The 15,790-nt window shown below is 45.9% G+C and overlaps 1 protein-coding gene across 1 annotated transcript in view; it reads right to left on the reverse strand.

Annotated features, from left to right (window-relative positions):
* Window positions 1-2,705: 2,705 nt before the first annotated feature.
* LOC132571872 (uncharacterized) overlaps window positions 2,706-15,790 on the reverse strand; it is a 58,008-nt gene continuing 44,923 nt past the window's right edge. The window contains exons 12-17 of the mRNA XM_060238663.1: window positions 13,578-13,857; window positions 12,060-12,175; window positions 11,333-11,805; window positions 10,440-10,539; window positions 9,621-9,792; window positions 2,706-4,039 (exon numbers count right to left, since the gene is read on the reverse strand). Coding sequence (XP_060094646.1) covers window positions 2,706-4,039; window positions 9,621-9,792; window positions 10,440-10,539; window positions 11,333-11,805; window positions 12,060-12,175; window positions 13,578-13,857 — 2,475 coding nt within the window. The remainder of the gene's footprint in view (window positions 4,040-9,620; window positions 9,793-10,439; window positions 10,540-11,332; window positions 11,806-12,059; window positions 12,176-13,577; window positions 13,858-15,790) is intronic.

Here is a 15,790-nt window from a genome sequence, read left to right on the forward strand (position 1 = left end):
AATCCAAATTGCATAATATGCAGTCCATCTCTCCTCAGATTTCATGATTGATCTGTTTCACAGATGAACTGTTAATTTTACCATTACTGCATATTCCACAAGTTTATTTTCCATCCTTCTTGATGGGACTTCATTTTGCTGTGTAGATAATTCTAGCCACTATCACTATGCATTTGAATATCTCCTCCAGAATTTTTGTTAATTTATTTGGCAGTATAACTAATAGTTTATTGTTAGCTTCGGTAGGGAATTTAATTTTAATACATTCTGCATTTTCCCATGTATTTCCTTCCAATATTCTTTTGCATTTTTACCAAGTCCATCACATATTTAAAAAGGCCCCGTTTACATCTTGGCATTTCCAGCATGTTCCTTTGTGCTTTTTATCTGTATTCTCAATGTCCTTTGGGGTTATATGCCATCTAAAAACATTTTTTTACCAATTTTCTCTTAATGCCTGTCTATAAACTTGATTTCTTTTCCCCTTAAGCATTCCCACTGACGTATAGATACTTGCGCTCTAAAATCCTGCATCCATTTGATCACATTTTTTCACTACTACTTCTGTCTCTAGCTGGAAACTTGTATATCCATTGTAGTAAATTATCTTTTTCTCTGTTCAATCTCAATCGTATCTTTTTAGAGCTACATCTCCCATGTTAATGATCATCTTCAGTCTTGAAACGGATAATATAGTAACTAATTTGCATATTAAGCAGGAACTCATTTGCATATTAAGTCACACACCCTGATGCCACCATTGTTTTGCACAGGGCTTTGTGTAGAGAAAGCCCAGCAGACGTTCATTTGCATATATATATATATATATATATATATATATATATATATATATATATATATATATATAAATAAATATAAAATATTAGGCCACACACCCTGAAAATATGCCAGCCAGAACTGCGTTCCTGTGCTAAAAAAAGGCCCTGATAGTAACCATTATTTGTTCCTTCATCTGAATCAATATCTTGCAAAGACCTGGTTTTCCCCTGAGCATCTACCATATTACCATACATTAAACAGTAATTTTCTATCTCCTGTTTATCATGATAAGCTTCTATGGGGAGAGTTTGAACTGGAGTGTGAACCATATTCTCAAAAGTCCATCTCTGATCGTATTATTTCTTTCTTGTGTTATAATTGTTTTGGTTGATTTCTTAATCCTTAAATACTTGTGTAAGCTTTTTTTCCAGATATCTGATTCAAATTTTATTTGTCTTGGGTTTCTAATCTAATCGATCATCCAGACCAGGCATGCCACTTGATAACATAATTTTATATTTAGAACTTCTAGCTTTTTCTCATTTTGCAATATTTTGAAGCACACCCTTGGGGGTTTTTTTACCGTTCCAAATAAATTTATGTCTCTGCCACTCTTTCAATATTCTTTCTTCTATATGTATAGGTAACACCTGAAATTTTAAAAATTAGGTTTGGCAGTACATGCATTTTAATTGCAATGATTCTTCCCAGCCTTGATTAATTTTTTCCCATCTGGATAAGTCTGTTTGTGTCATTTCCCGAATCTTCTGAAAAGATTTTGAAAAGTTTTCAATTTTGCTCAGTCATATTTATTCCCAAATATTTGATGGGCTTGTTGGTTACTGAACATTCTGTGCTCTTTTACAATATCTTTTCTTCTTGCCGAGTTAACATTTTTGTTATTATTGTTGTCATTTTTCTGTTGATCTTGTTCCTGAAAATGATCCAAATTCTTCTATATGTTCCAATGTATACCGTAGTGATTTTTGGAGATCCAAGACTGTTAGAACCACATTGTCTGCATAGCTTTTCACTTTTAATTCTGTATAATCCACTTTCATTCCTTTAATCCTTGGGTCTTCTCTAATCTTTGTAGCTAAAATTTGTATCGCTATGATAACTAGTACAGGTGGCGAAGGACATCCCTAGTGTGATTCTTTTTCAGTTGAGGTTGTTTCTGTTAATTTCCCATTTATAAAAACGTTTGCTTGTTGGTTTGAACACATACCTTGCATCCAGTTCCTAAATTCATGGGCACAGTTCAAATTTTGAAGTACATTCAATAAAAGAACAAGCCATGTTAGATTATCAAACACTTTCTCTGTATCCAGAAATAAAAACATTGCTTTCTTTCTCTTCTTGTTCACAGATTCAGCTACATCTACTATACATTGTATATTATCTTTCATATACCTCTTTGGTACAAAGCCTGTTTGATCAGTGTGATTCAGATTCGGCGTACCTTGTCTTGTCTTTCTACCAACACTGTGGCAAAAATTTTGTAATCTACGTTCAGCAGAGGAAGAGTTCGGTATGATTGTGGCATCATCACATCACTGCCTTCTTTATAAATTAACATTATATATGCCCCTTGCCACGTTGGGGATATAGTCTTTTCTCTCATTCATAACTTTCTGTAATGGTATCATTAAGACTGCAGCTTTATCCTTTTTCATATTTTTATTTGCCTAGAAGATTTCTTGAATTGTTATGGTTTGATTTTAAAATTTGTAGCATTCTAGAATAAACCAGAGTGAACCTTTTGATGTACAGTTATGATGCAAGTCCAAGAGAAGCACTATCCACACTCCAAGCATTTATATAGCTTCTCCTGCGTGTAGTTTTTGATATGTAACTAGGCTGGCATTCTCAGAGAAGCAGTTAAGTCGACATTCTGAGAAAAGCACTTCCCACCTTCCAAGAATTTATATGGCTTTTCCACTGTGAACCTTTTGATGTACAGTTAGGCTGCTGTGCCAAGAGAAGCACTTTCCACACTTCAAGCATTTATATGGTTTCTCTCCTGTGTGAACCTTCTGATGTCCAGTTAAGCCGCCTTTTTGATAGAAGCACTTTCCACACTCCAAGCATTTATATGGCTTCTCCCCTGTGTGAATCTTATGATGTTTAGTTAGGTCACCACTCTGGTAGAAGCACTTTCCACACTCCAAGCATTTATATGGTTTCTCTCCTGTGTGAATCTTTTGATGTGCAGTTAGGCTGCTGTTCAGAGTGAAGCACTTTCCACACTCTAAGCATTTATATAGCTTCTCCCTTGTGTGAACCTTATAGTGTTTAGTTAGGTCACCATTCTGAGAGAAGCACTTTCCACACTCCAAGCATTTATATGGCTTCTCCCCTGTGTGAACCTTATGGTGTTTAGTTAGGCCACTTTTGTGAGAGAAGCACTTGTCACACTCCAAGCATTTATATGGTTTCTCCCCTACATGAATCTTTTGGTGTGTAATTAAGCAGTCACTCCGAAAAAAGCACTTTCCACACTCCAAGCATGTATATGGCTTCTCCCCTGTATGGATCCTTTGATGTACAGGTAGGCTGCACTTCCAAGCAAAGCACTTTCCACATTCTAAACATTTATATGTTTTCTCTCCTGAGTGAATCTTTTGATGTGCAGTTAGGTTTTCATTGTGAGAGAATCTCTTTCCGCACTCCAAGCATTTATATGGCTTTTCCCCTGTGTGAACCCTTTGATGTACAGTCAGGGTGCTATTCTCAGAAAAGTTCTTTCCACATTCCAAGCATTTATATGGCTTCTCCACTGTATGAGCCTTCTGATGTACAGTTAAGCCACCTTTTTGACAGAAGGACTTTCCACACTCATAGCATTTATATGGTTTCTCCCCTGTATGAATCCTTTGATGCTTCGCTAGGTTACCATTCTGAGAAAAGTTCTTTCCACACTCCAAGCATTTATATGGCTTCTCCCCTGTATGAATCTTTTTATGTTTAGTTAGGTCACCATTAAAAGAGAAGCACTTTCCACACACCAAGCATTTATACGGCTTCTTCCCAATATGAATAGTTTTATGTACTATTAGATAGCGATTCCGAGAGAAGCACTTTCCACACTCCCAGCATTTATAGGGCTTCTCCCCTGTGTCAATCTTTTGATGTTCACGTAGATAGGTCTTTGAAGAGAAGCTCTTTCCATTCTTAAATTTTGCTTCCACCTGCAGATCATTGTCTTTTCCCACAACTCTTCTTCCTGAGTCCTTCTCACTCCCCATCTCCCTCGCATCTGCAAATGCGAAGGACAGATCAAAATGAAATAGGAATAGGTAACAATACCAGTTAGCATAGTCAATAGTCAACAATGTTTTTTTACAAGAGTCACGGTCCTAAAAAACCTCAGCAATATTTAACCTCACAGCAAGATGTCTTGGAAAAGGAGAGTTGGGTGACCAAAGGAAATAAATCGAAACAGAATAGGAAAAGAAATGCTTTTTAAAAATATTTAAGTTTTATTGAAAAACTTTTTATTTCAATAAAAGGCATAGACTATGGAAATACTTAATCCAAGAGACTGTAGAATGAATTGACAACACAAGATTTTCCTAGAAACATAGAAATGACCCAGGCTTGCAGAAAAATCTGTTTGGAGGGAAGTATATTGAAAGTTAGAAATAAATACCTCCAATGGCCATTGCAAGGCAACTAGATAGTACTGTCATCCTTCAAGCCTTGGATTCTGTCAGTCAGAGACATGTGACAGTGTCCTTTAGAATCTCAGGGGTGTCAAATATATGGCCCATGGGCAAAAACAGGCCTGTCCAGGGGTCTTATTTGGCCCAAAGCAACTGGCTCTCTACTGCTTCCTTCCCCAGGGCTGCCACTGCCACTATGTCACTGCTTGCTCTTGCCCATCTGCGTTAATCATGTGGGGCAAGATGCAGAGCCAAGCCTCCTCCCCACCACTGGCTGAGGTCTCCTCTTCCCCCTTCCTTTGCCATTATTGTTTGCTACATACTGACTGAGATGGTGAGGAAGAATAGGGGAGGAAGGGAGGGGGAGGGGAAAAGCAAGAGAGTGAAGGAGGGAGGGAGGATTCTTCTGACAAGCAAAATTTATATTGAGATTGTCCTACTCTGCTGTTTACTTTGAAACCTGATAAGTCTGGGTATAGTTACACACAGAGACACACACTCATGTTAAAAGAAAGGAAGAGGCTTCAGAAAGAGATATGTTGTGATAAAGGGAAAGGGAACTAAAAGGAAGTTATTTTGGCTCATTCTGAAAAGTTTTTTTAATATATAGATTTTTTAAAAAATAGAGGTGATGGCGGCTGCAAGCATAGACAGCTTCAAGAGAAGATTGGATAAACATATGGAGCAGCAGTCCATCAGTGGCTTTTAGCCCCAGTGTATTGTTGGAACTCTCTGTCTGGGGGAGCGATGCTCTGTATTCTTGGTGGTTGTGGCGGGGGGGGGGGCACAGTGGGAGGGCTTCTAGTGTCTGGTCCCACTGGTGGACCTTCTGATGGCACCTGGTTTTTTTGGTCACTGTGTGACACAGAGTGTTGGACTGGATGGGCCATTGGCCTGATCCAACATGGCTTCTCTTATGATCTTATCTGTGTCTCTCTGGGATTTTCTTTTCTTTTTAAGAACATAAGAGAAGCCATGTTGGATCAGGCCCATGGCCCATTCAGTCCAATACTCCGTGTCATACAGTGGCCAAGAAAAAAAAAACCCAAGTGCCATCAGGAGGTTCACAAGTGGGTCTAGAAGCCCTTCCACTTTGCCCCCCCAAGACCAAGAATACAGAGCATCACTGCCCCAGACAGTTCCAATAATATACTGTGGCTAATAGCCACTGATGGATCTCTGCTCCATATTTTTATCCAATCCCCTCCTCTCTTCTGTCTATGCTTTTAGCCGCCGCCACCTCCTGTGGCAGTGAATTCCACATGTTAATCACCCTTTGGGGGAAGAAGTACTTCCTTTTATCCGTTCTAACCCGACTGCTCAGCAATTTCATTGAATGTCCACGAGTTCTTGTATTGTGAGAAAGGGAGAAAAGTACTTCTTTCTCTACTTTCTCCATCCCATGCATAGTCTTGTAAACCTCTATCATGTCACCCCGCAGTCGACGTTTCTCCAAGCTAAAGAGCCCCAAGCGTTTTAACCTTTCTTCATAGGGAAAGTGTTCCAAACCTTTAATCATTATAGTTGCCCTTTTCTGGACTTTTTCCAATGCTATAATATCCTTTTTGAGGTGCGGTGACCAGAATTGTACACAGCATTCCAAATGAGACCGCACCATCGATTTATACAGAGGCGTTATGATACTGGCTGATTTGTTTTCAATTTCCTTCCTAATAATTCCCAGCATGGCGTTGGTCTTTTTTATTGCAATCGCATACCAAAGAACAAAGGAGAAAGGAAGGGGGCTAGCCAATGAAGGGAAGGGAGCTGGCTTAGTATCTCTCCCCAGAGATTGAGGGAGATGGGAGAAAGTGAATGACGATGGAGCACTAGCCCTGGAGAAGTAAGGAGAGAGGCAGTTTCAGGAAAGGAAGCAGGAGACAGCTAGTTGTTTGCAGACGGGATAGGAGCCCTCAGCAGGCTGGTTCCAGCCCAGAGGCCGTATGTTTGACACCCCTGCTCTAGTAATTTGACTTTCTTGTGTTTCCCCTTCTGAAGGGGAAACTTCAGCTTCCTTTTTATTATTCCTCTCATTTTTACAATGATCCCTGTTTTGAAATCAAATACTACAGTTTTGGAGCATGAAGGAACACTGCAAGCACAGCAAGGTTTGGCGAGAGGAGGGAGCGGGTTGGGGTGTGGTTTTGATTACGAAAGGGACTTGTCTAACTTTTAATGGCAGGCATACCTTATCAGGAAACCAGTTTTAAGATGATCCTGGCAGTAGCAATGCCAGAAACAGAGGAAACTGAAATTTTCTGGCCCTGATAATCTCCAGAACATCCTTGTGGTGGTTGCAATGGAAGCAATGGTTACTCAAGAGTAGCCAAGAGGCAGGGAGAATGGAAACTGTCTCCTCCAGGACGAAACAAAGGGAATTCCCCTCAGCTAACAGAGCCAGTGTGGTCTAGTGTCTGATAAGGATATAAGACAGCTGGCTTCTAATACCCAAGACATGTCCATGGATGTTTCCTGGGTGACCTTGGGCGAGTCATACCTTCTTTAGAGAGACCTACTAGACAGGGTTGTTGTGAGGAGAAGAGAATGACGAGAAGAGAATGATGTACGCTGCTGGGCCTACTGGTAACACTCTCTGTACCACAGTTTCCCCCACTTTGGGACACACTATTTGGACAAGAGAGATCTCCAGGAAGGAGGGAGGTGTGTAAGTGGCCAACCCTCCAGGAGAGCCCCAAAGACACATTTGGTCCTCGTGGTAACCAGATGCTGGGTAACAGGAGACCCTGAGGCCATGCCTCAGAACAAAAATGGGGACTGAGAGTCCTGCTCCTTGCAACAGGACCTTGAAAATGACCAGAAAGTTCCTCACAATCCTCTCTGGTTCTTACCACCCTGAACAATTTAGTGTCATCCGCAAACTTGGCCACTTCACTGCTCACTCTCAACTCCAAATCATTAATGAACAAGTTAAAGAGCATGGGACCCAGTACTGAGCCCTGCGGCACTCCGCTGCTTACCGTCTTCCACTGCGAAGACTGCCCATTTATACTCACTCTCTGCTTCTTATTAATTAGCCAGTTTTTGATCCACAAGAGGACCTGTCCTTTTACTCCATGACTCTCAAGCTTACTAAGGAGCCTTTGATGAGGAACTTTATCAAAAGCTTTCTGGAAGTCAAGGTAAACAATATTTATCGGGTCTCTTTTGTCCACATATTTGTTCACCCCCTCAGAAATGTAACAGGTTAGTGAGGCAAGATCTTCCCTTACAGAACTCATGCTGAGTCTTCCTCAATAACTCGTGTTATTTCCCGGTATTGAAGTCAGACTGACTGGCCTGTAGTTACCCGGATCTCCTCTGGAACCCTTTTTAAAGATGGGGGTGACATTTGCTACTTTCCAGTCCTCAGGAACAGAGGCAGATGTCAATGAAAGATTACATATTTTTGTCAGAAGATCCACAAGTTCAACTTTGAGTTCTTTCAGAACTCTTGGATGTATGCCATCCGGACCTGGTGACTTATTAGTTTTTAATTCGTCCATCAGTTGTAGGACCTCCTCTCTTGTCACCTCAAGCTTGTCACCTCTCTTGTCACCTCAATCTTTCAATACCCCTTCCAATAGAAGTGGTTCTGGAGCAGGCAAACACTTCTCATCTTCTACAGTGAAGACGGAGGCAAAAGATTCATTTAGCTTCTCAGCCACTTCCCTATCCTCCTTCAGTAATCCTTTGACCCCTTGGTCATCCAAGGGCCCCACTGCCTGCCTGGCTGGTTTCCTGCTTCTAATATATTTGAATAAATTTTTATTGTTGGTCTTAATGTTTTTTGCAATATGCTCCTCATAGTCCCTTTTTGCCTGCCTGATCACAGTCTTGCATTTGATTTGCCATTGCCTGTGTTCCCTTTTATTAATTTCACTTGGACTAGCTTTCCACCACTTAAAGGAGTCCTTCTTACCTTTTCAGATATTTGTGCATTGTGGAAAGGTGGTAGTTTGTACATCATGTTCTTGAACTGCAAGTAAACTACTGCATCACTCAACAGATGTTGGAATTCATGAAAAAGACAAGGCTCAAGCCAAAGATACGTATGTGCGAATGTTAAGTACCATCAATTTGCACGTTGTAGAAAAATTACTATACTGGGGTGGGGGACAGAATTTTTTAAAAATGTATAATAAAACAAAAGCCAGCAGTGTCACAGTTGGCCACCAGCATCGTGGTAGCTGTGATGCCAAAAATGTAGGGAATTGAAATATCAGCAAAAGCAAAAGAAACTCCCTCCAATGTTTTGCAGTGGAAGTAGCGGTTTACTCCCAAGCAGTGTTCCCTCTAGGCTGAGTTAGTGTGAGCTAGCTCACGGTTTTTTAGCCTCCGACTCACACATTTTTGTCTTAGCTCAGGAAGGATGGCCCCAGAGCAAGCTAATTGATGCAGCAGCTAACAACTTGAATGTTGGTAGCTCACAAACTAGGATTTTTCTCACAAGACTCCACAGCTTACAGGGAGCATTGCGCCCAAGATGGCAGGAAGGTGAGCGTGAAAATGATCACCCTCCTCCACAAAACAAACTGTCAGACCAGTTTGCAGTTCAGAGATGTTCTTCAGGGTGATGCTCACTGGAATCATCTTGAGAAGTAGCAACAGTATTTCATTCCATTCTAGGAGCAAAATATTATGGCCAAATATGGCCAAACACCTAGGTGTTAGTCGCAGAGCATGCAAAAAACCACAAAGCCATAAAACCAGATAATGAACTCGGATGAATCAGATTAGGGTGTCCGTCTAGCTCAGGAGTGGCCAAATTGTTGCTCTGGAGCCACATGTGGTTCTTTCACACATATTGTGTGGGTGGCTCTTGAAGCCCCCACTTCTCTGAGCCAGCTGGTAGCTTGGAGAATGGGTTTAAAATTAAAGTTGCTTTCTTTCCATCTCTCCTTCCCTACTACCCCCCATCTCTTTGCCTGCCTGTGGCTCTCAGACATCTGAAATTTCTTTTCTGTGGCTCTTATGTTAAGCAAGTTTGGCCACCCCTGGTCTAGCTGTTTAGAATAAACCAAGGCCAACTTGGTTGCGGGGAACACATTCAAATGTATGAAAAAACCAGCACCCCCTCCCCACCCCATCTCCCTCTCGACTCCTCTTACCTGTTCACACATTTCCCTCCCATCCCTGTCATTCCCCAAGACATGTTTTAGGAAATCCGCAACTCACCTGTCCTGCAGACGTGCAAAAGCCCAATTCTCCCTGCAGCCGGAGGAAAGGAGAAAGGAGAGATGCCCTGAGGAACTCCATGCTCCCCTAATTTCCACCTCGAAGAAAAACCACTGGGTTTGATGCCGGGCAAAAAAGGCAAGGTTGACCTCGCTGGTGTTCGCAAGGCTTTCTGGGAAATGTAGTTCCATGGACCAATCAGACCCAAACGGAGTACTGTACAACAGAAGTGGCTGGAAAGGTTTCTTTGCTCTTTGGCAGAAACGCCAAAGTCTTCCCTTGAGTCCACATACATAACATCCCTCCCCTCTTTGTTTGCAAGCCCCTAGCGGACATAGTCTTTTAGGTATGCCGGCTTGGGGTGCTTTCGCGTCGACCACCTGATTACAGTGGTTGTTGGCGACGCGGTTTCTTCTTCAGGCATTGCTGGTGGAGGCCCTGGTGCCAAGGGGGAATCCGCTGGCTGGACTGGGTCCTCCGAGGTTTCTGGTGCTGATGGTGGTCCCGTTTGTTCCGCTGGTTCTGGCACAGATGTAGCTGCTGTCTCTTCTGCTTCCTCCGGCTCAGGGGTTGTTTCGCCACGAGCAGGAGCCAGAGAGGTTGCGTTCTCATCATTACCCCCAGGTGCCTCTCGCGCACATATTTGATCAATGTGTCATCTTATTGTGAATCCCCCCTCTGAGGTGATTTCGTACATGATGGCCCCTAGTACTTGGGATACTCATGCTGGTATCCATGCTGGCCCCCCCCCCCCGAAGTTTTTGGCAACACTAAGTCCCCTGTGTTGAACCTCCGGGGGGCCCAGACCGCCTCTGGTACCTCTTGTAGTTCGGCCACACGGTCCAGATGTATGCGATCCAGGAGGGTTGTCAGCTGCCGGCTCATGAGAAACTCTGCTGGGCTGTAGCCGGTGACCGTACTGGGGGTGGAATGTTGCACTAAGAAGCACTCAACAAGGCGTGCTTCCCACTCCCACTCAGCGAGGTGTGCTTCCCATTCTTTCCATTTGGCTGTTTGTGACTGGGTGAAAGGGGGCTGACCTTATGTGTTTTATTAAATTCGGCCACAGAAATCCTGAAACTCGGCCGAGGTGAAGGCCATCCTATTATCCGATACTAACGTGTCAGGGAGGCCATGTGTGGTGAATACCCTGTGTAGTGCCCCTAATGCTGCCCGAGAAGAGGTGGAGACCACTGACACTACCTCTAGCCATTTGGAGTTAGGAGTCCACAATAAGGAAGAATATATGCCCCTGGAAAGGCCCCGCGAAGTCAAGTTGCAGGCGGGACCAGGGGTTGTGAGTGGACTCCCACTGTTGGGCCAGGGCACAGGGTGGCTCCAGACGGGTCTCCTGGCATGGTTGACATTGGGCCACCCAGGATTCAATTTGGTCATCAATTCCTGGCCACCATACATAGCTGAAGGCCAGCGCCTTCATGCATACAATTCCCGGATGGGTTTCGTGCAGCGCTATTAGGACTCGCTGCCACAGTACCTGGGGCACCACCACCCTACTTTGCCACAACAGGCACCCCTTATGCACAGACAGTTCGTCCCGGCAAGACGCAAACGCAGAGAATTCCAAGCCCACCCGTCCTTCTGGCCACCCCCTCCACACCCAGTTCAGAACTCAGGAGAGAGTTTTGTCCTTGGAAGAGCAGCAGGCAATGTCCTTTGCGTACACCGGGCGGTCTGGAAGGGCTTCCACTGACATTTTCTGGAACGTCGGGGCCGGGTATTGGTCCATGGAGGACAGCGGCAGGCGGCTCAGGGCATCAGCATGACCCATCGCTTTCCCAGGGCGGTACTTAAGGTCATACAGGTAACCCGCTAGGAAGATGGACCACCTCAACACCCGCGGTGAAAGAATCTGGGGCGTTTGTCGGTCGAGGGCGAACAGGCCCAACAGGCGCTTGTGGTCTGTCAAGATAATGAAGGGCCGGCCGTACAAGTAATGGTGAAATTTTTTTACGCCTGCCACGATAGCCAGGCCCTCTTTGTCTATTTGAACGTAGTTTCGCTCTGGTTTTTGTAATGTCCTTGGATAATAGGCTACCAGGACCTCGTGCCCATCTGGCAGCCTGTGGGCCAACACGTAAGGCAAGGCGTCACACGCAAGCACGACGGGTAGCTGCTCGTCGAAGTGCGACAGCAAGTTATTAAAAGTCAAAATGTCTTTTACCACCTGGAAAACGGTGGCTTGCCGACGACCCCAAACACAGCAGTCTGTGTAAGGGCTCTGCTACCGCCGCCTTGTGGGGAAGGATGGTAGAAATTGAGAATTCCCAAGAACGATTGTAACTCAGCCTTGTTGGTGGGAGCCAGCGCATCACAAATGGCCTTTATTTTGTCCTGGGCCAGATGAATGCCGCTCGCGTCCACCGTATACCCCAGAAAATCTATGGTGGGCACCCCCAATACACATTTTTCCCATTTTACCTTTAACCCTGCCCCCTCGAAACGCTGTAACAACATTTGGAGGCAGTTGCCAAATTTGTCTTCGGTGGCTGCCGCAATCAGCACATCGTTGAAGAATGGCTGTACCCTGGGGGTGCCTTTAAGAAGGGAATCCATTAAGTTCTGAAACAGTCCCGGAGCCACGCTGGCGCCGAACTGCAAGCGTCTAACCTTGAAGGCCCCCCCCCCCCAGTGCATTACGATAGTTTGCGCTTCTGCTGTGTCTGCATCCGAAGGGAGCTGTTGGTATGCTTGTGCCAGATCGTTTCCCAAAGATTTTTGCTCCCGCTAGGGATGCTAACACATGGTTCACCACTGGAACAGCGTATGCATGGCCTTGCAACGCCTTATTTATTGTGCATTTATAGTCAGCGCAGATATGTATGCTGCCATTGGGTTTGATCGGGGTTACTATGGGAGTCTCCCACTTTGCATTAGCGACTGGTTCCAGAACCCCTTGGGCCACAAGGTGGTCCAGCTTCTCTTTGATCTTCAGCCTGAGAGCTAGTAGCATCCGCCTGGCCTTCAGTCGTATGGGCTGCACGTTGGGGTCTAGTTGTAAGGTTACAGGGGTCCCGGTGTATGTCCCCAGAGTTCCGTCGAAAACCTTGGGGAACTCTTCGCACAACCTTTGAAAATCCCTTTGAACGGGGGTGTAATGGATCCCCGTCACTTGGATGCCCAGTGCCTGGAACCAGGACCGACCTAGAAGGCTGCACAGATCGCCCTCCACGATGATGAGGGGGAGCTCGCCCTTGAACTTTCCGTACTTAACGTGGACCAGGCCCACTCCCCGGACTGCAACCTCCCACTTTTGAAAGTCCCGGACAAGGAATGAGGTTGGTTTTAATTGAGCTTCCCCCCTGGGGCACATCTCCCTGAACATGTGTGCCGAAATGACTGTCTGGCCCACCCTGGAGTCTACCTCCATTTTGCAGGGCTTGCCTTTCATGAACACAGTCATGTAATATTTATCCGGGGAGGGAATGGGCAACTGGCATACCTGGGTTCCCAAAGTGGTGAGTGCCTAGATGTCATCCACCAGTGTGACCTCGTGGCGGCGGCCATTCTGTTGGCAAGGAAGTTTTCCTTGGCGCAGCACCGCCGACCGGCACACCCGGCCTATGTGCCCGGCCTTCCCGCATGTATGGCCGGTCGTGCTCCTGAACTTGCACGTGTGCTGCTTGTGTGGCTCCCCACGGCTGGTGCAAGTCTTTGGGGTGGTCGATTCTGTTGTTCACAGCCTGGGCCTTTGTTGGGACACCTGATGCAGCTTGAGGGCGTCATCCCCATCTGATTCTGTGGCCGGTCACAGCTGGTGGGCGCTGGTCCCTGGCGGTGGGCCTTTTCTTTGTGCGCATCCTCAGTGGCGGTGGCTATTTGTCGGGCATTCTCCAAGGTCGGCTCTGATTTTTCGACGTGCTTTCCCATCCTTGAGGCCGTGAGTGAACTTCACGAGCAGGTTCTCCTCCAATTATGCGCCGTACTCCGCCTTCCTACCCAAGACTCGCAGGCGGGCTGGGAAGGTCGCTACGGTCTCATTTGGCTCCTGGAAGCTGTTGAGGAACTGTAGCTTCCAAGTGAGAAGAGTAGGCTTTGAGATGAAATGGCCGGTAGGCTTTGAGATGAAATGGCCGGTCAGCGCCTCAATGATCTTGTCGAAGGGAGATGCCTCGAGCATCTCTGGTGTGACCAGGCCCTCCGCTAGCTGTAGCGTGGCAATGCTGCAGTTACTCAGCAGGATGGCCTTCTTGATTTTGTGTTCATCCTCCTTGATTTGCTGTGCCACGAGGTAGTACTTGAGTCTTTTGACTCAGGCTTCCCAGGCCTCGGGCTGTGCTGTGTCGAAATCTGGGATGGAGTTTTGCGATCCGGACACGGCAGCCATGATTGGACTGTGCGGCAGTGCTGTTGCGCGGCGGCGCTAGAGCTCGGTGCGCTTGGCGGTGTTGGGGTGCCCTGGACCTCGCTCTTCCAGATCCCACCTTCGTTGGCACTGTAATATAGTGGGTTATATGCATGGCAGAGTCTCGGAGTAAGTGATAACAAGCTCTTTAATAGAAATCACATAGTAAAAGTACAGGACTGCTGTTGGGGCCCATGGGCCGAATTTATATACATCTCTGGGTTCCCGTGCAAGCACGTTATTGGGTCATTCAAACCAGCGAAGGCTTGTGATTGGTCCTGGGCTGCAAGGGTTTGAATCCTACAGCCCTTTGTTCCCAAGTACCCAAGCTCAGTCCGTATGGCTCCAATGAGCCAGGCGGAAACACCAAAGTCTTCCCTTGAGTCCACATACATAACGGGAAGAAAAACTTTTCTGTCCAGATCTTCATTTGTTATATAGCTCTTTGTTCTCCTGGGGGGAATTATTATTTTCCCAGGCATCGATGTATTAAATGGGGGAGGAAAAAACCCTGAACTAAGGTCGCCAATCCCCAGGTGGGGGCAGGGGGTCCCCTGGTTTGGAGGCCCTCCTCCCCATTTCAGGATCATCAGAAAGTGGGGGGGTGGGGAGGAGAGGGAAATGTCTACTGAGCTGGGCACAATTATCCCCTATTGAGACCGATCCCCATAGGGTAGAATGGAGAATTGATCTGCAAGTATCTGGGGCTCGGGGGGGGGGCTGTTTTTTTTTGCCATAGAAGCACCAAATATGCAGCGTAGCATCCAGTTCTTCTTCTCAAAATACCCCAAAATTTTCAAAAGGATTGGACCCAAAAGAAGGTGCCCCCATCCTTCATTATTTCTGATGAAGCGAAGGCATTTAGAAGGTATGCAGTCTGAAATGTGATGGCCAGAACACCCTTCAGAGATCAATTGTGCTTGTCAACATCTTGCTCCACCCCCCAATTTCTTCTGGCTCCACCCCCAAAGTCTCCTGGCTCCTCCCCCAAAGTCCCCAGATATTTCTTGAATTGGACTTGGCAACCTTAACAGGAGGGCCTATGGGGACCCTGTCCCCTGACTTCCTGTTGGGTCCCCACCCTGACCTTCCCTCCTTCCTCCCTCCCCCCCTGCCACCACCAAAGGATGAAAGCTGAGAGGCTGGGGGCTGCCCCCTCCTGCATGATTTACATTGCATGGGAGGGGTACCCAAGAACACCCACGTCTGCTCCCACTGCTGGTCCTCTGCTCCATATGTTTTTCCAGCCTCCTCTTGAAGCTGTCTGTGCTTGCAGCTGCCAACATTTCTTGCGGCAGTGAATTCCACGTGTTAATGACTCTTTGGATGAAGTTTTTCCTTTTATCTACTCTGAGCCTAATGTGCGTACCCCCCCACCCCCAAGAAATGACACCTCTTCCAAAAACCACCGGCGTCTTCTTTTAACTGTGGGGTTCACTTGGTGAGGTACTGGCTTCTCACTCTCTCCTAGTAAATATGTATTTTGGGGAGGCTGAGAACCAGCTCCTCATTAGAATATAAGAAAAGCCATGTTGGATCAGGCCCATGGTCCATCTAGTCCAACAGTTTGTGTCACACAGTGGCTAAAACCGAGGTGCCATCAGGAGGTCCATCAGCAGGGCCAAAAACTCCAGAAGCCCTCCTACTGTTGCCCCCCAAGCAGTAAGAGTACAAAGAATCCCTGCTCCAGACAGTGTTCCATCTATAAAAGGTAAAGATAATCCCCTGTGCAAGCACCAGTCATTTCTGACTCTGGGGTGATGTTGCTTTCACGTTTCCACGGCAGACTTTTTACGGGGTGGTTTGC

Source organism: Heteronotia binoei, chromosome 5 (assembly GCF_032191835.1).
Source record: "Heteronotia binoei isolate CCM8104 ecotype False Entrance Well chromosome 5, APGP_CSIRO_Hbin_v1, whole genome shotgun sequence".
Taxonomy (NCBI): domain Eukaryota; kingdom Metazoa; phylum Chordata; class Lepidosauria; order Squamata; family Gekkonidae; genus Heteronotia; species Heteronotia binoei.